The 27,084-nt window shown below is 39.7% G+C and overlaps 1 protein-coding gene across 2 annotated transcripts in view; it reads left to right on the plus strand.

Annotated features, from left to right (window-relative positions):
- CDH20 (cadherin 20) overlaps positions 1-27,084 on the plus strand; it is a 191,845-nt gene that overhangs the window by 154,160 nt on the left and 10,601 nt on the right. For both annotated transcript variants that reach the window (XM_034432966.3, XM_034432970.3), the window contains exons 5-10: positions 568-687; positions 5,693-5,860; positions 9,031-9,218; positions 12,274-12,527; positions 20,809-20,945; positions 26,157-26,278. In XM_034432966.3, the coding sequence (XP_034288857.1) occupies positions 568-687; positions 5,693-5,860; positions 9,031-9,218; positions 12,274-12,527; positions 20,809-20,945; positions 26,157-26,278 (989 nt within the window). The remainder of the gene's footprint in view (positions 1-567; positions 688-5,692; positions 5,861-9,030; positions 9,219-12,273; positions 12,528-20,808; positions 20,946-26,156; positions 26,279-27,084) is intronic.

The raw sequence follows: 27,084 nt of genomic DNA on the forward strand, positions 1-27,084 counted from the left end.
TTCAAATCATCTCTAGAAATAAGAGTTCTGTATTCTCATTAGAAAAATTATATTGCAATATGGATATAGTCAGTGGTATATTCATTTTCATTGCACTTTGCATTAGTTGAGATATATTTTTCATCAGCTGACAATGCAGGAACCCTAATGGAGCTACAAGTAACTGTGTTTTGTGACACTGTTTTGCCTGGAGGATCAGAAAGAATACAGATATACAGATGGTTGTGCAGATATACATATGTTTGTAAAAATATTTCTGAAGGTTCCCTCCAGTTTTTCATTTTTAAATTATAAAATAATTTAAATATACATTTTAAAGCAAAAGAAATAAAGATCCACATTTAACAGAGCATTCATACCTTGTATATTGTTTCACTACAGATCACTTTTTGATGTGTAATAAATGTATGCCTGTCACTCCCATTACTGCTAATGACTCATGAGTGCAACATTCTTAAGAATCAGAAAGAGCATCTTCGTATGAGAAAGGTTGCAATTCATTGGTCCTTGTTAAATTTCCGATCTTCTCTCCCCAAATCTAACAAGGCTCTGCACTGTTTTCATCAGGCACCTCTGTTATCCAAGTGACAGCAACAGATGCTGATGATCCTACTTACGGGAACAGTGCCAGAGTAGTCTACAGTGTTCTCCAAGGACAGCCATATTTCTCTGTGGACTCCAGAACAGGTAATTTCATCCAAAATCATCCCCAAATGTAACATCCACTCTTAGCTGTCATGGCGTGTTCAGCTTGGGCTTCATCATCAAAAGCCAAATAGTCAGTAACCATGTGCCCCATCATACTTCACTAAAGCACCAAGCTCTAAAGTATTGAGCACACCGATACAAAATAATATAAGTAGTTAGGGACCAAGGGCAGATGGATACAGAATTATTAACTTGAGTAAATGCTGTATCAAACTCTAGTAGAATTACTGTAAAGTATGTGAGGAAATCAAGGTTAAAAGAAACACACACAAAATATGATTGGTATAAAAATAGAGATTTCCCACTACAAGTAGTAGCTTATTATGTCTTTCAAGATGGGTGGAGACAGGCAGGTGGCAAGCAGATCATCTCTGATCATACAGATCAGAGATGAAGACCTGGGGCCTTTTTATGACTTGTGGACTTCAACTCCCAGAATTCCTGAGCCAACATGGCTCAGGAATTCTGGGAGTTGAAGTCCACAAGTCATAAAAGGACCATAGTTCCCCACCCCTGACATAGATGGAACAGCAGTGTAATACTGTTACCGGTACACTAATATCTAAAAGCAGAATTTAAAAAAAAAAGAAATTGTATCTTGCTCACCTCCAGGCTGTATTACTATAATGCACTCTAAATTAAGGTGACCAGACGTCCCGCTTTTGGTGGGACAGTCCCGCTTTTTAGCAATTTGTCCCGCGTCCCGCGGCGTTTCAAAAAAGTCCCAATTTTTCATTCTGCCTCCTCAGTCCCGCTGCCTCTTGAGCCCCAGCTGATGGCTAGAAGAAAAAAAAACTGTTTAAACTCTTGCCCGGGGCTTCAAAGGGTCGCCCTACAGGCAATCAGTGTAAAGAGTTCCTGAAGCAGTTTTTTTTCCCCTAGCTAAGCTGCAGAAATGAAACCGAAACCAGGATCTTTGCTGGAACGTGACAAAATGAGGCAGAGAGAGATTTATTTTTATTTTTATTTTTCCTCCCCAAAAAAGGTAGGTGAAAAACTGCAAACAATGGGAAATTTAGGAGGAGAGTTCAAGATTTTAAAACACAAAAGAAAAAAAAGCTGTATTTAACTAGGGAATTGTAATAATTGAATTGAGATACTATTAATTGTATATTGTGTTGAAAGCAGAAATGTTTAAGTTGTGGTTCAGAGGAATATATGGGGGAAATTATTTGGTTTATTATTATTGGTAAATATAATTAATTGATTTGTAAGAAATTGGATTGCATGGAAATAATTGGAATATTCATGTTCATATTGATTAATATACAAAAAAGATAGTTTTATAACTAATTGATTTATATTAAAATGTTGAATTTGTATTAAACAACTGTATTACATAATTACATAATTAAACAATGTGAGGATGGATATAAAAATAGATGACAATGGAAAGGGGTATAATATAGAATAGAAGATGAAGGGTAATATTGGTTTTTTAAAAAAAATAGATGAGGAATAAATATGGCAAAAAGGAAATATAGAAATTGTAAATTTAATTGAAGTGACTAAACACTGTTTAAATTTGTGAACCGGCCAAATACTCTGTTCAAAGAAAATAAATTGTATGTTTGTATGTGTGTTTCTAATTACTGCTATTTATTCATATTTGTTCTCTTTTATTCTTTAAAGTTTAACCATTCATTCTTTATCTTAATATCTTTATATTTGTTTGGGGTTGGCTTTCTTCCCTTTCATCTTTTTTATTGTACAGCAATCTTTCTCCTCAAACCTACCACCTTTGTCTTTTCTTTCTTACTTACTTTCTCTTCCCCCCCTCTTCTTCTTCTCCCTACTTCCTCTTTCTCCTTCTCCTCCTCTCTTCCTCCCTCTCTTACCTTCACTCCTATTCTAATTTCCCTTCCCTTCCTTCATCCCTCTCTATTGCTGTATCCTTTTATGCATATGGACTACTCAGAGGGCTGAAAAGGTTATTTTTGATTGATCCTCGCACTTTTGTCCAGTCCTCAAACTTACGACTGTCCTCACATTTTACATTTTTGCCCTATCTTGTCATCATGGTGAAGAGAAGCAGTTGTGAAATGAGTGACATGATTGTTAAGAATGCTGCACGGGCATAAATGTGAGGATGGTCATAAGTGTGAGGACCAGTCAAAAGTGCGAGGACCTGTCAGAAATGATTTTTTCAGCCCTCTGGTTAGTCCTTTTGTGCATATGGACTACTCAGAGGGCTGAAAAAGTTATTTTTGACTGGTCCTCACACTTTTGACCAGTCCTCGAACTTACGACTGTCCTCACATTTTACGTTTTTGCCCTATCTTGTCACCATGGTGAAGAGAAGCAGTTGTGAAATGAGTGACATGGTTGTTAAGAATACTGCACGGGCATAAATGTGAGGATGGTCATAAATGTGAGGACCAGTCAAAAGTGTGAGGACCTGTCAGAAATGACTTTTCAGCCCTCTGAGTAGTCCCTATACACATAGCCATGACCACCCGGTCACATGACCAGCTAGCCACGCCCACCCAGTCACATGGCCTCCAAGCCACGCCCACACAATAAGTCACGCCCACAATGGTGTCCTTCTTACTAATGTTAAAATCTGTTCACCTTACCCTATACACATAGCCATGGCCACCCGGTCACATGACCAGCTAGCCACGCCCACCCAGTCACATGACCAGCTAGCCACACCCACAAAATAAGCCACGCCCACAATGTCCCTCTTTACCAATGTCAAAATCTGGTCACCTTACTCTAAATGAAACTGCCCGTCAACAGCTTTCAGAAGCTGCAGCTGGTTCAGAATACAGTAGCATTTCATGATGAGTCCACATAATGCCTCTGTTCCACAAGCTGCAGTAGGTTCCAGATGTCATTCAATTGGTTGTCACCTACATGATATTAGGTCAGGACACTCTTGGACAGTCATGGCTAACTTTTTCCGGATCGAGTGGCCAAGGTGCTCATGCACCTGAACCCCCAAAATGCAATGTGCGAGTGGCCCCATGCATGCGCCCTGCCCCCACACAGTCACACGCACCCACACACACACACACACACACATTCCCTGGCCCCCGCACTGGCTGGCGGGAGGCGCGAGCGCATGCGCAGCAGAGTTGAACTGGGGCAACAGCACGTGTGCCGTCAAAGAGGGCGCTGCGTGCCACCTCTGCAACCCGTGCCATAGGTTCGCCATCACGGCTCTTGGGAATATCATTTCTGATCAACTCACCAAAATTGCAGGATTGGCATAGTTCAAGTCCCTTCGATCAAGAAATACCGTCTTGTGGAACATAAGGGTTGTGCCTTCTCTGTTGCAGCATCTGCCCTATGGAACAGCACTGTCTTCTCATCGCTTGAGAGATCAGTCTGATCTTGATCTTTCTGGCCCTTTGTAGGGCATCAAAGACCTGAATGTTTTCTTGTGCCTGGGGCTGAACGATTAAACCAGTTTATAGGTAGATTTGTTGTTTGGTCTGTATGAATTAATATTCTTAGGCCTGGGCATTTGTTATATTAGTTGTTGTTTCTGTTACTATTTTTTGTTGTTGTTGGCTTTAATCCTCTGTTTGCCATCTAAACTCACTGATGTAAAATGGGCAGCTACATAAATTCTTAAATAAAATAAAAATAAAAGCACTGGGGAATTTGTAAACCTACATTTAAATCCTATTCAACCGTGAAATAGCCAGGAGACCTTAAGGATTTCTGACTCCTGTTCTATACCCAAGAGCAACATGATTCAGTAAAAAGACCACTTGATCTTGGAAGAATTTCTCAGAGCAACCTTGCTCGTGTTTTCTTTCAGTAAAATTCCCAGAAAAGAAAACTGGTTTCCACAAACCCAGATGTTAATTAGAGATGGAAAAAATTTCAATGAACATTACCATCTTCTTGTATTCTCTAGAGCAGATTTGCCCATTCTATTGTGCTGGTCCAAATTCTGTTTCACTTGAGATACTTCTTAATTGCAGTTGGCTTAATTGTTCACCAGGTTCCAAGGGGGAAGCATTGGCATCTCTTTAAGCAGTGTGGGAGCATCATCTTAAAGTTTTGAAGCATTGTTTATGTAACATCCAGTCAAAATTTCTTAAATGAATCCAACAACAATGTATTGACTTTCTAATGGCATCAAATATGCATGCGGTCCAGATCAGAAATACAATGTTTATTTAAAAAGAAATGGCATTACAAATTAATTAAATAAGTATTTGGCTTAAATCATTATGTTAAAATGCAAATGTGTGTTGCCTCTCTGAGAAGATAAGGAAAAAAAGTATGAAATGTTTCAAATAGTAATTGCCACTTAATGCTAACTTTGTAATGTTTCTTTTACATTTCCTGTTGAAAATTAAATTCTACTTCAAAAATAAACAGGATTTCCTGCTATAATCGGAAAAATTCACTGTCTTCTGAGATAATCCTTCATAGCAATTGCTTTGAGTAATCAGAAATGATATCAACAAAATCAATCCCCAGTTGATAAAAGATCATTCTTTCTTGGAAATCTTTGAAATAATTATTTGAAAAGGCAATACAGGTAGTCCTCAAATTATAACAATTTGGTTAGTGACCATTCAAAGTTACAATGGCACTGGAAAAAGTGATTTAGGACCATTTTTCACAGTTACGACCAATGCAACATCCCCATGGAATCATGATCAAAATTCAGACTATTGTCAACTGGTTCATATTTACGACCATTGCTATGTCCCAAGGTTAGGTAATCACCTTTTGTGACCTTTACCCAAGCAAAGTCAATGGGGAGCCAGATTCCCTTAACAACCGGGTTACTGACTTATCAACTGCAGTGATTCACGCAAGTGGCAAGAAAGGTCGTAAAATGGGGCAAAACTCACTTAGTAAATGTCTCACTTAATAACAGAAATCTGGAATTCGATTGTGGTCGTAAATCAAGAACTGCCTGTATTTTCAAATCAAGGCTAATTCCAGTTAATTTGACATATGATTATTAAATTGGGGTTTTTTTTTCCTGTATTATTCTCTGTGGTTTCCATAGGATTAATTAGGACAGCACTAATGAATATGGACAGAGAAGCAAAAGAATATTATGAAGTTATTATCCAAGCCAAAGACATGGGTGGACAGCTGGGAGGATTAGCCGGGACAACAACAGTCAATATTTCTCTCTCTGATGTTAATGATAATCCACCCAGATTTCCACAGAGTAAGTACTGTTCATGGTTTGTATTTTATTGTCCGCTAGCTTCCCAATGGATCTCTCAATTTGAAGGCATGCTTCAGCTGATACATTATTTTTTTCTTGCTACCCAGAAAGCATTGGCTATAATCTGAAAATCTTTGAGATATTATATAAAGAAGAAATAGTGATTTTATTTATTTTGCATAATAAAGTCTGGTTTGTATTTATTTTGGATTTATCAGCATGTGAGGCACATCAAAAGTAACAGCAAGATAAATCCCTGAACCGAAAGCTTACAATGTAAAGTATAAGACAAAGAAGCAAAAGGCGGGAAAGAAAGAGACATACAAAGATAATGATCCTGAAAATGAAAATATGTCATGAAACATATTTAGTCTTGTAAAATAATCTGAAAAGCGTTCAGCATCTGGGGTGCTGAAAAAAGAGTTTAGCCACAGCTTGAAACAACATGGAAGCCTCTTGCTCTTTAAAATATTTACTTCCCAAATATCTGGGCAAAACATTTTGATCTGACATTATGTGAAATTGTGCATATTTTTCTAGGAAAAGGAGGTAGCATGAAACAGAAGGAATGTGGGGAAAATAGAAGGAATTGTACACACCCTGGATGAGGCAAAAGAAAAATGATGATAGATATGACAACAAGGAGTTGGGAAGAGAAGAAAAGGAAGACAGTGAAGGAAGTTAGTTTGGGAGCAGACCAATTTGCCATAGCAATAGCACTTAGACTTACTGTATATACTTCTTCATAGTGCTTTACAGCCCTCTCTAAGCTGTAAAGAGTCAGCATATTGCCCGCAACAATCTGGGTTCTTATTTTACCGATCTAAGAAGGCTGGAAGGCTGAGTCAACCCTGAGTCAGTGAGAATTGAACTGCTGAACTGCTGGCAGTCAGCAATCAGCAGAAGTAGCCTGCAATACTGCATTCTAACCACTGTGCCACCACATTTTATATCAAACCAGGGGATAAATGAACTGAAGGCACTATGAGAAGTTTGTGACCCTGAAAATGGAGAAATTAGGAGCAGAACACTCCGTAGTGTAATTTCAATTGTATTACAAAATAAGACACGTGGTGGCGCAGTGGTTGGAATGCAGTATTGCAGGCTAATTCTGGTCACATTGCCAGGAGTTCAATTCTCTCAATCCTGACTGGCTCAAGGTTTGACTCAGCCTTCCATCCTTCCAAGGTCGATAAAATGAGGACCCAGATTGATGGGGGCAATATGTTGATTCTGAAAACCACTTAGAGAAAGCTGTAAAGCACTGTGAAGCAGTATCAGAGGTGGGTTTCAGCAGGTTCTGACCAGTTCTGGAGAAACAGTAGTGGAAATTTTGAGTAGTTCGGAGAACCGGTAGTAAAAATTCTGACTGGCCCCGCCCCCATCTATTCTCTCTCTCCCAAGTCCCAGCTGATCAGGAGGAAATTGGGATTTTGCAGTAACCTTCCCCTGGATTGGGGAAGGAATGGAGATTTTACAGTATACTTCCCCTGCCACGCCCACCAAGCCACACCACGCCCACCAAGCCACACCCACAAAAGCAGTAGTAAAAAATTTTGAGACCCACCATTGAGCGGTATATAAGTCTAAGTGCTATTGCTATTATTGAAGAAAGTATCAGGGTTTTAAGAGGATAGTACTATAAATGACTGAGAATTAATAAAGTTTGAAAAACAAACAAAAGTGCTGAAAACATTCTAAAGAAATGGTTCTTATGACTGTTGTTGTTTTAAGCTGCTTACTTCTTTGGTGTCTATTTTCTCTGGATTCGCTAGGATAAGTCAGCTTCTCTTCTTTTAGTATCACCTGTGCCAGAAGAAAAACCAACTCCACCAGCATAGCAGTCACTTCCACGGTGACAAGTCTGCCCAAGCAGTTCCAAAGCTGTTTCAGAGCTATGCCAAATGCCTGATGCTGGGCCTAGTGAAACTTACATGGGGGCATCTGTAAGACAGGCAATGAAAACATTTCTTTTTGGGCAGCTTTGTCTTTGGGCCTAGGCTCTAAATGTGGCAGGCACCTTGGTTGCTGTAACAGGTAACCTTTGATGTTTTCCACCAGCCCAGGCTAGGCTAATCCTGCCATTGTGGCAAGGAAGGGGGAACAGCATCAAAGTCCAGAACAGCTACAGGGTTCCCAGCAGTGGTGGGTTTCAAATTTTTTTACTACCGGTTCTGTGGGTGTGGCTTGGTGGGCATGGCATGACTTGGTGGGCGTGGCTTGGTGGGCGTGGCAAGGGAAGGATACTGTAAAATCTCCATTCCCTCCCCAATCCAGGGGAAGGTTACTGCAAAATCCTCATTTCCTCCCAATCAGCTGGGACTCGGGAGGCAGAGAATAGATGGGGGCGGGGCCGGTCAGAGGTGGTATTTACCAGTTCTCTGAACTACTCAAAATTTCCACTACTGGTTCTCCATAACTGATCAGAACCTGATGAAACCTACCTCTGGTTCCCAGAACCTAGTTTTACCCAGTGTTTAGGGTTTTCTAAGAAAAGGGAGGAGGTCTAGAGGCAAAAATAACAGAATTGTAAGCTAAAAAAAAATTTCTGAAAGAAAATAGCAACCAATTACCAATTAAGGAGTCTGGTAGCGCAGCAGACTAAAGCACTGTTATTAACATCAGCTGCCTGTAATTACTGCAAGTTCAAATCTCACCAGGCTCAAGGTTGACTCAGCCTTCCATCCTTTCTAAGGTAGGTAAAATGAGGACCCAGATTGTGGGGGCGATAAGCTGACTTTGTATAAAATATACAAAAGTATGAAGGCTATTGCTTAACGCATTGTAAGCCGCCCTGAGTCTCCGGAGAAGGGCGGCATATAAATCAAATAAAAAAAAAAAAAATTACTTCCATACTGTCAAAAAAAAAAAGCCACACAGATGTTTCCCTCTTGTAATCAAGACAGTCAAGCTCTATTTTCAGGAGACAGACCTGTGTGTGTGAATGATTACACAATTGCAAACAAAAAAACCAAAAAAACCATTTATTTACCACCGTTTCACCTTGCTATTGTAGCCCCATGGCTTATGATAATAAATGTATCTAATTTTTATTACATCATTTATTTAAATTCTCCCATTGAAGAGAGTTTTAATTTCGGAGTTTTAACTTCGTTTCCCAATTGATTTGTTGTTGGCAATCATTTTCTTTTTCTTGTTTATTTCTCCAGAACATTATCAGATGAGCGTACTGGAATCTGCGCCAGTCAGTTCCACCGTGGGTCGTGTTCTTGCTAAAGACTTGGACGAAGGTATTAATGCTGAGATGAAATACAGCTTTGTGGATGGGGATGGACTGGACGTCTTTGATATTACTACTGATCTTAATTACCAAGCTGGCATCATCACTGTGAGAAAGGTAATCCATTTTGCTTCTCTAAAGTGTGCAAACATTTTTGAACGCAGCACTCTCTGAATATATGCGGCAAATCTCTTCTGGCCAGCTATTTGATTTACTGAAGTACTGAAACACAAACACACCATTGCAAGAAATAACTCTTTTTCCATCTTGCAGATTAAGTGCTGATCAAGTGAGGCATTCTGCATGCAGGCTATTAATTTGCCAAGGGACAAACAAATTGCTTTTTTTTTCTTTTCTTTTTTTTTGCAGTAAGCTTAAGGAAGGATCTATCCATTCCCATTTTATTTATTCCACAGTCTAAGTAAAGGGCTAGATTGAAAAGTAGCAGCCCATCCATGGTCACTAAGTAAGCATTCCAGGCCAAATTTTGCTAGCTCTTCTCCAGAAAGGACATGATTAGCATCAGAAGGAATGATTAACATAATCAGGTCTTCCCTTCGGCTATGACTGTGACCAGGGTTTGCAAAGTTTCAGCAGGCTTAACAGCTAGCGATGGGACATTGATGAAAGAAATGATCCAGACTGGGAGGAACTGATACTCTTTTAACTTCTCAAATTCTTGGTTATATTCACTGTATTAAGGAATTTGCATATATATGTATACAATTTACATACAGTAGTTGTCACAGAGATGTGAATGCATGCTTACAATTTTTTTTTTTTTAATTTGATTTATATGCCGCCCTTCTCCGGAGATCCAGGGCGGCTTACAATTTTCTATTAAACTGGGATCTGACATTGCTTAGTGGATGAATGTGAAAATATGGATAGAGAACAAAAATAAACTTCTTCCAAATAAGACGTTGTTTCTAAACCAGCAACTTCTGGAACTAGCAGGCATTTTGTTTTGATCAAGTTCTGTGCCAGTTAAAAGGATTCCATTTTGCTAATATTCAGCAAAGTATCCATTATGTAAAAGTAAAGAGCACATAACCACTGCATTCTTGGAAATTAAGTTACCAGCTGGAGGCCTCATAATGTTGTATAAGATCTTCACAACCTCCATTTCCACATCCACTTTTACAAAGATTCTTTGGTCATTCCTAGAACTTGCTTTGCTGTTGTGACGAGGATTTGTTTTAATTATCCTTTTACTGTTACACATAAAAAGCACAACATTACGTATCAGTGCAATACAATTATCGGTGTCATTTTCTTCTGAGGTAGAATATGCCCAACAAAAAAGCATGAAAGCTCAGCGTGGAACAGAAATTGATCTGCAAAAAGAAGAGTCTAGCATGTTGCTTTTCATTTTATTCCATTTCTCTGTAATAAAGTGCTCTCTTTAAGAGTTTCAGCAATAATAATAGCAGGCTTATAAACTAACCAAACATAATATATTTGAAACTCATTAGTTTCACTGGAATGCTTAAGTGTGTGCATAACTCCATTAACATCAATGGGATTAATAGTATATAAGCACAGATGATTATAGCCATTAAAATGTAAAAATGTGCAGCCTGTACACTATACACTTCTGGTATATTCTTAATGTGATTGCTTCTACTAATCCTTTTTTAAAATAAAATCTTTATTGAATTTCAAAGTCAAACATTAAAATACAAACTAACATAAATGGGAAAAAGAATATCAAAACGAATTAAAAGTCACAAAAAAACCCACCGCAAACACATTTGCAACAAAGATAACCTCCAACTTTCTTTAACTCTGGAGATAATAACAGTTCAATAACCTCTCTCTAAATTTAATCTAATAATACCAATATCTTAGAATACTAGTAACAAACTTTCTAAAACATCAACAGTCAGAAAATATTCTTCTCTTAATTTTATTATATTAAAATTTAATATAAATTTAATTGTAAAATTAAAAAATGAATATACTATTATTGTCAAATAGTCTGAAAGGAGAAGGGCGGTATAGAAATTTTAATAATAATAATAATAATAATAATAATAATAATAATAATAATAATAATAATAATAATAATAATAAAAATAAAAATAAAAATAATAAATAAAAATAATAATAAATAAAAATAAAAATAAAAATAAATTATTGGACAATAAATTGTCAAATGTGTGAATAACCATATATTTTAAAAAGCTACAATATTTCTCTAATCTGATTGAATCGAATCTTGAAGTCCTAGGGTCAAAAGTTGATTTTTCTCCTTGATGTGTAAGAAATCTAAGTCTCCAAGTCATTAAAAAAAAAAACTTAGTCAAATCATTGTCTTTAAGCAAAACAGTCCATTTCGCCATCTTGGCTATCTCCATTAATTTCAAAATCTATTCTTCCATTGTGGGTATATCTTTCCATCTTTGGCATGCAGCAACATTGCTGCCAATATAATATATAAAAACAAAGTCCCATGTTTTCTTTCCAACTGATTACATGCCATCCCTAAAAGAAAATCTTCTGGTTTCAATTCTACATCTATTTTCAAAATTTTCTGAATCCACATAAATTGATTCCAAACTTTATAAGCTTTCTTACATGTCCACCAAAGATGATAAAACATTATTTTCTAAATTCTAGTCCTGGTAGAATAGTTATTTTATTGTGTTTAACCCAGGGTTGAAATTCAAAATTTTTCCCTAACGGTTCTGTGGGAGTGGCTTGGTGGGCATGGCAGGGAAGAATATTGCAAAATCTCGATCCCCATCTCACTCTGGGGCCAGCCAGAGGTGGTATTTACTGATTCTTCGAACTACTCAAAATTTCCGCTACCAGTTCTCCAGAACCTGTTAGAACCTGCTGGATTTCACCCCTGGTTTAACCAGTGTGGTTCATCAGAACTGTACCTGGCTTGCTTTTGAGCAGGGATTTACCAAAACCCATGCCATTATTTTTTCATTAATAGAATGGGAAGAACTAGAGATTCCAAAACATTTAAATGACAGAGTGAAACAGCTCTCTCCAACACCATGTATGAATAAGCTTAGACAGCTCCACAATATAGATTGAAGTAGAAATTCAATTGGAATGCTTTTTTTTAAACAATATTGATAATAGGAGGAAAAGGTTCATTTCAGTTGCAGAGATTGCTTTATGATTTGTCTTCTATTTCTTCCTCTCTTTTTTTCAGCCACTGAGCTTTGAGACCAAGAAAAGTTACACTTTAAAAGTAGAAGGGGCCAATCCACACCTTGAAATGCGTTTCTTGAATCTAGGTCCGTTCCGTGACACGACAACTGTGCATATCAGTGTGGAAGATGTTGATGAGCCACCAGTTTTTGAGCCTAGTTTTTATTTTGTGGAAGTGCCTGAAGATGTGGACATTGGGACCACCATACAAATGATAAACGCCAAGGACCCTGATGTGATCAACAATTCAATCAGGTTTTATTTTATTTTTTTCCCTAATCATTCAAATTGTCTATGACAGAGTTCATATCATTGACCAGGGGTCCCCAAACTTGGCAGCTTTAAGACTTGTGGACTTCAACTCCAGCATAGCTGGCTAGAGAATTCTGGGAGTTGAAGTCCACAAGTCTTAAAGCTGCCAGGTTTGGGGGCCCCTAGTCTATGATATGAACTCCTTGAATTCGCAGTTTGCTTGACTAATAGGCGTTCACAATGACAAATGGAATATGATATCGAATTGTATATTTTTCTATTGCTTGGGGTCAGTTTATTGAGCAAAATCATCATCCTATTATTCATTCAAATCCTAATGAACATTTATTCAGACTTGTGTCTTTCCAATACATGAAAGCTAATCTACTACCATTGTTGTATAGATATCATGGAACTTGTAGACCACTATGGAATATCAAAGAGATTTTATATGATGAAAACATAGTTTGTGCAATCAGTATTCTAGTTGATTGCATAGTTTGTGCAATCCATCTCTTGTCATGTCATTGATGGGCAAACATAGTATGTAACCTTTATCACCAGGCTATCCCAAAGGATACAAATGTACAAATCCCTAGAAAAGGGAAGAGTGAGAAATTAGAAAAAAGTATATTACTGATATTTGGAAATGGGTAACCAATCTTTTCTGGAAAAAGGCAATATTTTTACAAATTAAACAACAAAGCAATATTTTCTTCTTTGGCAGATATATTATGTCATTTTACAACAATCTTTTGTAGCTGATTATGTTAAAGTGTTATATGGTATTTATTAGCAAACTAGGGATTATATATAAATTTAATAGAGAAACCTTCTATATACAATTTGATGCATGGTCACTTCCATGCAATCAGATATCCTTCCATAACAGGATCTTTGTTATGTGGATATCAACAATAAAGTTGAACATGCAGTTGTCTACATGTCAACAGGGGAAGAGACATCCAGGGTGATCATATATTTTATAAGGCCTGTTTGCATGTGTGTGTCGGCCGGTGAGACGTCTGAGGTGGCCCGGGAGTTCATGGCTTCCATGACGGCCTTGGACCTGACACAACTAATTCATGGCCCTACTCACACGGGAGGACACACTCTGGACTTAGTTTTTGTCTCTGGTCAGTGGTTGAATGGCCAGGTTATAGGGGATATAGCTATTGAGCCCCTGTCATGGTCGGACCATTCTCTCCTGAGGCTGGACTTTCTAACCGCTGCACCCCACCGCAGGGAGGTGGAACCAATTAGGTGGTTCCGCCCCAGGTGCCTGATGGATCCGGAGAGATTCCAGAGGGATTCTCTTGGGCCATTTCCTGAGGCTTTGGCTCACAGCTCGACTGAAGATCTGGTGGCCGCCTGGGATAGGATGCCCGCCGGGGCTTTGGATCGTGTCGTGCCTTTGCGGCCTCTGGTCCGGCGTCGCACCTGCCCAGCTCCCTGGTTCACCGAGGAGCTGAGGTGGATGAAACGCCGGAAAAGACGCCTAGAGAGTGGTTGGAGGACCAGTCGCTACGAATCCGACCGAACACTAATTAGGTCTCATATTAAGACCTATTTAGTGGCGATAAAAGCGGCAAAGTGTGATTACTTTTCCGCTCTTATTGCATCGGCAGATAACCGCCCAGCCGCCTTGTTTAGAGTGACCCGCTCCCTCCTCCATCAGGGAGCGCGGGAGGACCCCTTGCAAGGGCAGGCTGAGGATTTTGCACAGTATCTGCACGATAAAATCACTCAGATTCGTGAAGGCTTGGACTCTGACTGTGTAGATTCCGGCGGGGTGGCTGAGGCGGGTCTTGAGAATGTTATCTGGGATGAGTTCAATCCTGTGACTCCTGAGGATGTGGACAGGATTCTGGGGAGGTTAAACGCAACCACATGTTTACTGGACCCGTGTCCCTCCTGGCTGGTACTGGCTACCCAGGAGGTTATGCGAGGCTGGCTCCAGAGGATTATAAATGCTTCTTTGGGGGAGGGTTTCCTGCCGCCTGCTTTGAAAGAGGCGGTGGTGAGGCCCCTCCTTAAGAAGCCTTCTCTGGATCCGGCTGTTATGGCTAACTACCGTCCTGTCTCCAACCTTCGCTTTATTGCGAAGGTTGTTGAGAGTGTGGTTGCGCAACAGCTCCCGCAGTACCTGGATGAAACCGTCTATCTAGACCCGTGCCAGTCCGGCTTCAGGCCTGGGTACAGCACGGAAACGGCATTGGTTGCGTTGGTTGATGATCTCTGGAGGGCTCGGGACAGGGGTTGCTCCTCTGTTCTGGTCCTATTAGATCTCTCAGCAGCTTTTGATACCATTGCGGTGGTTCTCTTCCTATCTCTCCGACCGGTTGCAGTCTGTGTTGGCAGGGGGGCAGAGGTCGACCTCGAGGCGCCTTGTTTGTGGGGTGCCACAAGGGTCGGTCCTCTCGCCACTCCTGTTCAACATTTATGTGAAGCCGCTGGGTAAGATCATCCGTGGATTTGGGGTGCGATGCCATCTGTACGCTGATGACACTCAGCTGTACCTCTCCAGCCCAAACCACCCCAACGATGCCCTTGAAGTGATGTCCCAGTGTCTGGAGGCTGTGCGGGTCTGGATGGGGAGGAACAGGCTTCGACTCAACCCTTCCAAGACCGAGTGGCTGTGGATGCCGGCATCCCGATATAGCCAGCTGGTGCCATCACTGGCTATTGGGGGCGAGTCATTGACCCCCGCAGAGGGGGCTCGCAACTTGGGTGTCCTCCTGGACACACGGCTGTCTTTAGAAGAGCATATGATGGCCGTGGCCAGGGGGGCTTTTTATCAGGTTCGCCTGATATGCCAGTTGCGCCCCTTTCTGAGTCGGGATTCCTTATGCACAGTCACTCATGCTCTCATCACTTCTCGCCTGGACTACGCTAACGCTCTCTACATGGGGCTCCCCTTGAGGAGCACCCGGAGGCTCCAATTGGTCCAGAATGCGGCCGCGCGGGTGATCACAGGAGCAACATGGCGCTCCCATATAACACCTCTCCTGCGCGAGCTGCACTGGCTCCTGGTGGTCTTCCGAGTGTGCTTCAGGGTGTTGGTTCTCACCTTTAAAGTGCTCCATGGCTTAGGGCCAGGGTATTTATGAGACCGCCTGCTGCTACCGATAACCTCCCACCAGCCAATACACTCTCACAGAGAGGGCCTCCTCAGGGTGCCGTCGGTCAAGCAATGTCGGCTGGCGGCCCCCAGGGGGAGGGCCTTCTCTGTGGGAGCACCTGCCCTCTGGAACGAGCTACCTCCTGGAATACGGCTGATTCCGGATCTCCGCACTTTCCGTAAGGCCCTGAAGACGTTTTTATTTCAGCAAGCCGGCCTGGCCTGAATAGGTTTTAGGGGTTTTTAATTGTATTGCTAGGGGTTTTAAATTGGGGTGGCCATTTAATTTAATTTATTCTTAATTATTTTAACTTTTATATTGCATGTCATTTTAATTCTCGGCTGTTCACCGCCCTGAGTCCCTTCGGGGAGAAGGGCGGGATATAAATTTAATAAATAAATAAATAAATAAATAGATGATGATGATGATGATGATGATGATGATAATAATAATAATAATAATAATAATAATAATAATAATAATAATAAAAAATTCCAGATCTAGAATATATTACTATAAAAACTCCAGAAGATTCAGATGTTTCTTTTTGGTATCCTTTAATTAAAAAGGATACCAAAGGATACCCATGGGGGAGGGCCTTCTCTTGGCTGCCCCGGCTCTGTGGAACCAATTACCCCCTGAGGTCTGGACTTCCCCCACCCTACTGGCCTTCCGGAAAGTGGTGAAGACCTGGCTCTTCCGGTAGGCCTGGGGCCGTTGATCTCTCTACGGTGATCTTGCGAGACCCTGCCACGAATTGGAGTGTATGGGTTTTCATGTTTTCTTTTTAAACTTTTGTATGGGATATTGTTCGCATTGTTTTATTCTTTGTTGTTAGCCGCCCAGAGTCCCTCGGGAGTTGGGCAGCATAAAAATGTGACTAATAAATAAATAAATAAATAAATAAAATATCAACTTTTAGAATGAAAAAGAGGGGTATGTTATGATTGTAGGAATTATAGGGATTGAATTTGCAAGAGAAGATTAAAAACTGATCTTGAAAGATAGAGTAGATTTACATGAAAAAAGATGATTTGTTAGCCCAGTCCCAAACCATTTAAGACAGTAAAAACAATGAACTACATACTAAAGACAAACTGGCAATGGAAGTAGAAAGTAGATGTTACGTGATCCCAGTAGAAGGGATTCTACATTTTACAGTATGTGTGTTTGTACAATTAAGTCTCAATTAATGTGGTTAATGAATCCCACAAAATGGTCACATTATTTGAATCCTGACTAATCAAAGCAATATTTCTGTGGAAAATGAGGTAATTGGTTCCAGCTCAGTGGAAATAGACAATTAAAATTTTTAAACATACATTTTGATATATTTATTAATCCTATATACCACTAAAAAAAGAATAAATCCGTATCCAAAGAGTACCCGCTGATTCCTACATTCTGCTATAGTTCTTCAAAATTAGCCTCCTCTTTTTTCAACCTTGCTTTCCTCCATTTGCACAAACAATGATTTGCATCCCAAACCCAAATTGCAACTGCGCATGTGCTAGCCACACCTCTGCCTGTGCTAGCCTTACACTAATTGAATTTTGGCTCTTATTAAATATGACCCATTATCAACTTATAAATCACACTGAAATGAATTTTGCACTATTTGAACTCACACTACTCACAACCTACCTTTCTCTAAAAATTATTCAAAAGGATACGTACACACTCTACAGATTTATCACAAGATAGACTTTGGCCTAAATACTGAAACACTCTATAATCAAATATGTGATAGGAATAATGTTTCCTTATGATTTATTGGAAAGTACTGAGCCAGAGAGAGAGTGTAGGAGAAAGATTCTGTTAACATAACTTTATAATAAGGTTAGAGCTAGACTTCATGTCTGGAATAGCTTGCAAGGCTGTCAACAATCTTGCAAGGCTGAAAGTACATCTCTGCCCCCTTGCCTTGCCAAGAAACTAGGAAGATTCCTTTCTGAGATGTTTCCTATTGTCCAGTTCCTTCAGTTGACTCAGATCAGGGGTGAAATCCAGCAGGTTCAGACAAGTTCTGGAGAACCGGTAGCGGAAATTTTGAGTAGTTCATAGAACCAGCAAACACCACCTCTGGCTGGCCCCAGAATGGGGTGGGAATGGAGATTTTCCCCTGCCACTCCCTTCAAGTCACACCCACCAAGCCACATCCACAGAACCAGTAGTAAAAAAATTTGGATTTCACCACTGACTCAGATGCCACTTGTCTCACCATTGCTTAATCTGCTGCTCTTCCTTTTCTCTCCCAAGATCATTCTCACATACCATTATACAAAATCTGCTTGCAGATATCTTATCTTCTTATCTATTTAGCAGTCTGAACCTACTTTAAATGCTGATAGGTAAAAAATATTGAGCTCCGTACAAACTGAAATAAATAGCAGCAACCTTAGAGGCAACAGCATGATATTTTATATTGCTTCCTACATTCAGAGTAAATCATGTACTTTACAAAGTAATATCATATAAAGTCAGGAAGTCAATTCAACTTAAATTCCGTAATCCATTCATTTAAAAGCAATGGGGCCAAGATGGCTCATTCAGAACCATTTTTTATTGAGCTAGCCTTCCTTAAAGAATCTGGGGAAGAAATGATGCCATGCACAAAATGTTACTAATTCAAAAAAAAAAAAAGTGTTTAGAAGACAAAGTGAGAAAGAAGTTTCTTGGATGAATAGTCTCCTGAAATTACTTTGTCCCCAACAGTGACAAGCTTTTCTTGATGACAGTCAGCTAAGCAGAGAATTAATTTAGAATTGTAAAGATCTTGGATACAGTCCAGCCAAAGTTAAAACTTGTTTAATTTCATTGGCACTCAATGGAATAAATGTAAGAAATGTGTTCTCACTTTAAACTTTGGCTCGATTGTGCTCTTATATCTCAAAACAGTAAACTAACATTCTAGTCAAAAAGTTGTGCTTATTTCATATTACCTGAATTTTTCGGAGTATAAGACGCACTTTTTTCCCTCCTAAAAGAGGCTGAAAATTTGGGTGTGTCTTATACTCCAAATGTAGCTTTTTCGAAACTTTCTTTCAGCCCTAAGGAGGTGCTAGATCTACCTCCAACTCTCCACTGTGCTTAAGAAGCTTTTTTTCAGTGAAGCGATCTTCCCCCGCTCCCTCCAACTCTCAGCTGTGAAGCTTTTTTTCAGCTCTAATGAGGCACCAGCGAGTGAAGCGATCTCTGTGGTTTGCCTGCTTTTCTCATTGCTTCTCTCTCCAAAGATCAGTTGTGCTTTAGAAGCTGCTTTTTATCCCCAAGCAGGGGATAAAAACCAGCAAACTAATGTGCTGAAGCTGACCAGATTAAGGACGCTAGCCAGATGAATACCTGGTAGGCAGATTTTTTTTTCCTATTTTCCTCCCCAAAAACTAAGCTGCGTCTTATACTCTGGTGCGTCTTATACTCCAAAAAATAAGGTACATTCTACAACTCTGCAATCCATTGAAATTCCAAGATATAACACTTAAAATCAAAGATTCACAAATGTAATGGATTATTTTTTAAAGAAGCTACATTTTACTGAAAATAAAATATGAATGCTACTGCATTCTGTTCTCAGTTATTATAAAAATCTTTTACTATTGGAATGGCAAAAGCTATACTTTTCCCATTAAAAAGGGACATGATGCATTTAGAGAGTTTCATCTAATTACCTTGCCTCATTCTAAAGATGGTCATTTATTTTGAATATTCCATTTTATGAATGTTTATTCAGGAGTAAATTCAATTTTATTGAGTAGGGTTTATTGGGGATGAGTTATCCTCTAATATAGATTTTTTAATTTATGTTTATTTATTTTATTTATAGCTCATCTTTATTATTTTGATAAATAACCCTAATCTAATAACTAATACGTAATACTCCTCGTCCCTCTTCCTATTTTCCCTATAACAACAACACTATGAGGTGAGTTAGGTGTGACTAGCTCAAAGTCACCCAGCTGGGTTTCATGCCTAAGGAAGAACTAGCTTTCTCAGTCTCCTGGTTTCTAGCATGGTGCCTTAACCAGGACACCAAAATGGATTTAGAAGCTGATGGCAGATGGTTTCCCTTGGGATTGACATGGCATAATATGGAATTTCTTGTATCGGGGAGTTAAAATAATTTCCAATTCCTTGATTCTGTAATTACTGTACATTCAGTCTTTTCAGGATTATGCAACAGCTATTTTATGCATCTTGATTCTGAAATATGCTCAGAGGAGTTTGTTAGGGAATGGACTTTCATGTTTTACACTTTTAATGAAAACTTAAATGACTGCTTTTTGAGTACACTGTAGAATTTGGTTTTGGTATCAGCAGATGCACTGATGGCTATTCGTGCACAACTGTATGATTTTGAAACTGCAACCCTATGCAGACTCTTAACTGAAACTATGTCATACTGAAACTATCGGTGCTTATTTTGTAGAAACATTGTGGAATTGTATTGCATGAATAAGATTTCACTTTTACTGCCCTGAGTAAATTCATGAATATTTAGAAGCAAGTCCCACTGTGATTGGTGTGGTTACTTCATTAGCATGTTTGCATACTGTACTAAATAATGCTTTTTTTCTGCCCTAGACACACTATGAATATTAACTACTTTTCATGTCTCCAAAGGTCAATTACCAAACAAAGAAAGATATCTAATTCTTCCTAATGTTACCAACTGCTAATTCTGCTCATCTTAATTGTTTTCCATTGTCCTAAATTCTAAAAAAAAAAGAGCAATGCCTCTTATTCTTTCATAAAGAGAGTCTAAGAAATAGTCAATAATTTTATATTTCTTAATTTAATATGGATGTTAACTTTTTTACCCTTTTTAAAATTTAATAACTAGAATTAAACACTTTTCCTTCTTTAGTGCAACCAGCAAAGCACATATATGTCTTTCTTTGCTAAAGGAGATGAAAAAGTAGAGTCTAAAGTGAACTAGCCTAATTTCTTCTACTCCTACTGCACAAGTCAATGTTAAAAGATTTTTCAGGAATTAGGTGATTGAGCCAGTAAACTACGCATATAAATTAGCATCTGAACTGAATTACTGTTAAGTCCACAGAGCTAAAAAAAAAAAAAAAATGTGATGAAACTGAATTACACCTCAATTTGTAATGGCATGTTCTAACTACAACATATTTTTTTTTAAATGTGAACTTCTACAGATACTCCATTGATCGAAGCAGTGATCCTGGACGCTTCTTTTATGTGGACATTATAACAGGTGCTCTGATGACTGCAAGACCTCTGGATCGGGAAGACATTTCATGGCACAATATCAGTGTGTTAGGTGTAGAAATGAGTAAGGCAATCAAATTATTATTTATTTAAATTTATTGCCCGCCCCCAACTCCAAAGAACTCTGTGTCTGCGTGTGTCTGTGTGTGTATTTCTGTTTAGCAAGGCTATATCACTGGAGGCTTTCAAGAAGGGAAATGGTACAGACTCTCCTGATCAAGCAGGGCGTTGTACTAGATGACTTCCAAAGTCCCTTCCAACTGTATGTTTTAAGGCATAGGTGTCAAACTGTTGTGGCCCGCCAGCAGAGATGGCGGCAGACTCAGACAGTGAGGAGGTTGGAGAGGAACACGAGCCAGTCCTGGAGTCTGATGAATGCTCTGAGTCAGAGGCAGAGATGGGGCCAGGGCCGGCTGACAGTTATCAGCTACCTTCTGAGTCAGAGATAAGTGGTGTTCAGGGGTGGGTTCTAAAAATTTTTCCAACGGTTCTGTTGGCATGGCTTATTTTGTGGGTGTGGTTTGATGGTCATGTGACAATTCTTTAGGATTTAGCAGAGGTACTGGTCTACCAGGCTTTTAACTGCTTGCAGAGCTGTACCGGTCTACACATTTGTTCTTGGAACGTTCCAGTCTACCCATTTGTTTTTGGAGGCACCGATCTACCCATTTGTTTTTGGAGCATTCTGGTCTACCTATTTGTTTTTCGAGCGCACTGGTCTACCACTAGACTGCCTTTTAACACTGATCAGCTGTAGGGCGGCCCTTTGAAGCCCCGTGGCAAGAGTTTAAACAGTTTTTTTCCTTCTAGTCGATCAGCTGGGACTCGGGAGGCAGCGAAAAGATTGGGGGCAGGGCCAAATAAAAGGTAAGAATAACGCAGGGGGAGAGGAGGGCCTAGCTCCTGAACAAAGAGAACCGGTTCAGTGATGTCATATCATCACTGCTACTGGCTCGGCCAAACCGGGAGGAACCCACCACTGGTGGGGCTGAAGAACAGCTTGAGCCTGTTCCCGATGTGCGCATGTGCAGAGCTGCGAGGAGAAGGGAACAGTTAAGGAACAAGGGCCGACTCAGGAGTAAAGGCACAGGTGGACAGTGAATGGGCCCTCCCATAGGGAATAAAGAGGAGCGAAAGGGGAATGGAGTTTGCAGGAGACAATTGCAGGAGTTCATTTCATTAATGTGAAGATCTATTCGTGACTCTCAGAGACTCCTTGCCAAGTATTTTCTTGTACAGCATTGCGTTGGAAGATATCGGCCTGGCAGCTCTCCAAGCTTGATAAGGTCTGTGGTTGTAAATTCACCCTTGAAAGACTGTTTGCTGGGACTTTGCTGGATGTGAATGAGAGAAATTCACATTAGCTTAATAAAAAGGGGTTTTGTCGAGACAAGGAGTCTGCTTCATGCTTTTGTGAAGCCTAGGTCAGAACACAAACTGGCAGCGTCACATGATGTATTGTGACATTTTTCCTCTTCGCAGAGCTGGGGTGGGCATGGCCTGCACGTGACACATCCAGCCAATGGGGCCACTAGTTTGACACTCCTATTCTAAGGTTATACAATTCTTTACCTTTCTGGAAGGAAAACAAGTATGTTTATGCTCATAGTAGAAGAAAGAAAAGAAACAAGGAAAAACAGAATCATTTTTTAAAAAATTTGATTTATATGCCGCCCTTCTCCGAAGACTCAGGGCGGCTTACAATGCATTAAGCAATAGCCTTCATACTTTTGTATATTTTATACAAAGTCAGCTTATTGCCCCAACAATCTGGGTCCTCATTTTACCTACCTTAGAAAGGATGGAAGGCTGATGAGCCTGGTGAGATTTGAACTTGCAGTAATTGCAGGCAGCTGATGTTAATAACAGTGCTTTAGTCTGCTGTGCTACCAGGGCTCTTGGAGCATTTCCCTTTTGCATTTCTAAAGAAAGCTCCAATGTACATATGTTCGCTACAACATAACACCAACAAGTCTGAACAGCACCATATTTGAGCCATGTCTCTGGGATACAGCTTTGATCTTCTTCACAGCTATTCAGTAACACAGTCATCCTTATCTGTTCCAGTATTAAAGTAGCAGCGCTTCAATTTTGTTTTCCTCCCTAATTCCAAACTTTGTCCAAGGGCAATGTCAAGATATAGAAAATCTGTTAGGCTTTGTCACACATTATCCTAGAGAAAAGTCACTAGCAATGATACAACTGGGAAAGTAGCAATGCAGGCAGAAGAGGGATCAACAAAGGAGACATCACATATTATACCAAGCAGGAATGCATAGTACTTCTATTCAGCAGTGATGAAAGCCAAGCTTCAGGCTTGTATCTGCCAACTCCTGTTCTCTTTCCCCTGGAGTGTCCTTGCCTCCCTAAAGCACAGTGAAAAGATATATTTGAGCTAACCTTAACTACAGTTAACCTGGGCTCAGTGGTGAAATCCAAATTTTTTTACTATTGGTTCTGTGGGCGTGGCTTGGTGGGCGTCCTTGGTAGGAAGGATACTGCAAAATCCCCATTCCCTCCCCACTCCTGGGGGAAGGATACTGCAAAATCTCCATTCCCACCAGGGCTGGGTTCTACTTACCTTTACTACCGGTTTGCAATGGGGCCGTGTGCAAGCGCAGACGCTTCTGCACATGCACAGAAGCATTTTGATGATGTCAGGGTCGGTGGGCGGAGCCTCCTGCTAGTTTTACTACCTGTTCTATAGAACCAGTGCGAACCGGGGGCAACCCACCACTGATTCCTACCCCACTCCAGGGGAAGCATACTGCAAAATCCCCATTCCCTCCCCACTCCTGGGGGAAGGATATTGTAAAATGTCCATTCCCACCCCACTCTGGGGCCAGCCAGAGGTGGTATTTGCTGGTTCTCCGAACTACTCAAAATTTCCGCTATTTATTCTCCAAACTACTCAAAATTTCCGCTACTGGTTCTCCAAAACCTGTCAGAACTGCTAGATTTCACCCCTGCCTGGGCTCCATTTGATCAGGATTTAAAACCAGCCTCCCAATTCCATCTTTTGATCATTCAACTGCAATTAAAAAGCCAGTGCATATTTATAAAACCCATGTGTATATATGCAAATAATGAAGTTAGAATTTAATCTGTATACCCCTGGGAGCAGTATGAAGTATGGTTACTCATATAGTTAACATTCAAGGGAATTATGGTGTAAGGAAGATTTTGACGTTTGTCTGAAATACAGTTCAGATAAGAGCTACCTATACATCAGGGATAAAATGCTCCCGGTTTGGTCCAGATCGCCTCATCCGGTAGCAATGGCGGCAGGTGGTTTGGAGAACCGGTAGCAAAAATCCCTGCCCCCGCCCCCATGCCCAGCTGAGCTGCACAATCATCAGAGCCTTTTTTTAACTTTTAAAAGCATTTTTTCTACAACCTCTTCAGCCGAAAAAATGCTTTTAAAAAACCTCTGATGATCATGCGGCTCAGCTGGGATCGTCAGAGGCTTTTAAAAGCATTTTTTTCTGCAACCTCTTGAGGTTATAGAAAAAATGCTTTTAAAAGTAAAAAAAAAAACCTTGGCCACGACCACCCAGTCACATTACCCACCACCACCAAGCCACGCCCACAGAACCGGTAGTAACAAATTTTACATTTCACCACTGCTATACAGTCTCTCTCCAAGAACTATTAGCTGCAGAACAGGGGCTCTAAATATTACAAAGTTTATCATAGTAGAAAAAAAATATCAAAGAAGATTAGCTGACTCAGGGGATTGCTAATAAATTCAACCTCTGATTGAAAAACTCTTTGAGCAAATAATTGTTTGTTTTAATTGTCCTACAAAGTGCTTTTAAAAATAAATAATAAATAAACCTAATTTGGGACAGAAAAAGCTACTTGCTAGGATCTCAGATACTTTCCAAAGTTTTGGTTCATTTCTGCTTTAGAATTAGAGCAATATTTCTGAAAACATTTCTCTCATGAGTGGAATTGGATATCAAATCAAATCACCAAATTAAAACAACTTACTCTGAGCTTAGTTCTCATTTTGCTATACTGTGGAATTCACTGTCAAACATGATATCACTATGCTGTGAGTTGTACAACTGCTCCCCAGCTTAGTACTAGTGATTTAACAGCTGATACCATCCTCAGTGGACACAGAAAATGTCATTAAAATATGGATGCTTTAGTTCCTGCTGATTTATTGCCTACTTGCCCATGAGATACCATCACATTTTGAGAAGGAAAATTATTATATGAATTATTATATTACATCACATGGTGAATATTGTATAGAAAAAAAATCCCACTGTTAAAATACTTAGGCTGTTAAAACTCTTTAGTATTATCTTTTTGTGTACAAAAAGCTGATGATAAGCTTCTGGCCAGCAAGGATTATGTTGAAGTATCCCATTTAGATATTAACACCTTCATGTGGAAAATATATAGTAAACTATTTTAATTTGTACAATTCAAGAAAAATATTTAAACTATTTTGACATCAAATTAGTACCCCACATAGAAGTAATAGGTTTGAAAAGTTGCAATTCTTCTAATTTATTATTATTATGATTGGGTGCATAGCCAGCTAGATGTTTAGACTTGGCTTTTTTATCCACCTATTGAGTCCTTCCCAAGGATCTGTCATTAATATTGTTAATGTATTGGTCACCCAACTCCAGTTATTATTCTGTTTATGTAGCTTTTCCATGTAGCTTTGCATGCTTTCTTGGATACTACATTCCAAAAGACAAGTTTCTTTGTGCATATTTGTGCAGTTGAAACTGATGAGTATTAGGAATGGTTCATTCCTACTAATCTGTGTTATGTAAAATCCTTGTTGATAAATTCTACCACTTGTTCCCATTGTGTATATGACTATCACTACCTTGGCACAGTCCTATTACCACAAGGGCAAATCCCAAACTGCCCAACATATATAAAGTTATATTAGTTTTAGAATAAATGTTTTTTTTAAAAAAAAAATTATCTAAAAATATTTGAAATAGCACATATGTGCTAGTTGTTCACGACTCTAGGGGGCGGTGCTCATCTCCGTTTCAAAGCCCAAGAGTGGAATCCAGAAGAGTGGAGGCCATCTTCACCTCTGGGAGCAACATGTTGCGTAGATCAGGGGCAACAACAGAGAAAGCTGTCTTAGATACCACCAGTCAAAAGTCTTAATACAGTAAAATACTATCCACTATATCTGGGCACTGCATTCTCCAGAGATCTTTCATGCAATTCAGGATTAATTTATGCTCAGGCAGAACACCTCTGATATTCATTCACTCTTATCTCCTTTCAGACAATCCTTCACAAGTTGGCAGTGTTTCAGTAACCATAAGAGTCCTGGATGTAAATGACAACGTACCAGAATTTCCCAGGTTCTATGAGGCATTTGTCTGTGAAAATGCAAAAGTTGGACAGGTGAGAACCTGAAACAGTATTTTATATTTAAAACTGGTAACATTGTCTATGACCTTTATCCCCAACCTAATATTGTATAGACATGAGCTGCATTATCAGAAACTTCTGAAGTAGATTTCAAAGGGTACAGTAGCTTATAAGTGCAAGCAGTGGTGAAATCCAAATTTTTTTAATACCGGTTCTGTGGGTGTTGCTTGGTGGGCATGGCTTGGTGGATATGGCAGGGGAAGGATATTACAAAATCTCCATTCCCAACCCACTCCAGGGGAAGGATACTGCAAAATCCCCATTCCCCCCACTCCTAGGGGAAGGATATTGCAAAATCTCCATTCCCACCCCACTCTGGGGCCAGCCAGAGGTGATATTTGCCCGTTCCCCTAACTACTCAAAATTTCCGCTAGTTCGGAGAACCGAACTACCGGTTCTCCGAACTGCTCAAAATTTCCGCTACCGGTTCTCCAGAACCTGTCAGAACCTGCTGGATTTCACCCCTGAGTGCAAGGAATGAGAATATTGCTAAGTATGAGCACAAGTTTGTCCCTTTCCATTACAATTTCAGTAGAATATAATACTATGTAATTTAGTATTTAATTATCTAATTTAAATATTAAATTAAATCCACTGCAATATTTAAAAGGGCAGCAAAGCAGCAGTAAAATTAATTTCTTATTATATCCTCCAAACTGTGGCAAAGGAAGCAGAAATGTTAAAATATATATTTTATAGCTAGAATACACAAAAAAGGGAGGAAGAATCTGGATAAAACACACGCAATAGATATGTAAAAGTAACGCTGCCTTTAAATA

Source organism: Pantherophis guttatus, chromosome 3 (assembly GCF_059756535.1).
Source record: "Pantherophis guttatus breed Tessera chromosome 3, ASM5975653v1, whole genome shotgun sequence".
In the NCBI taxonomy this organism is placed as follows: domain Eukaryota; kingdom Metazoa; phylum Chordata; class Lepidosauria; order Squamata; family Colubridae; genus Pantherophis; species Pantherophis guttatus.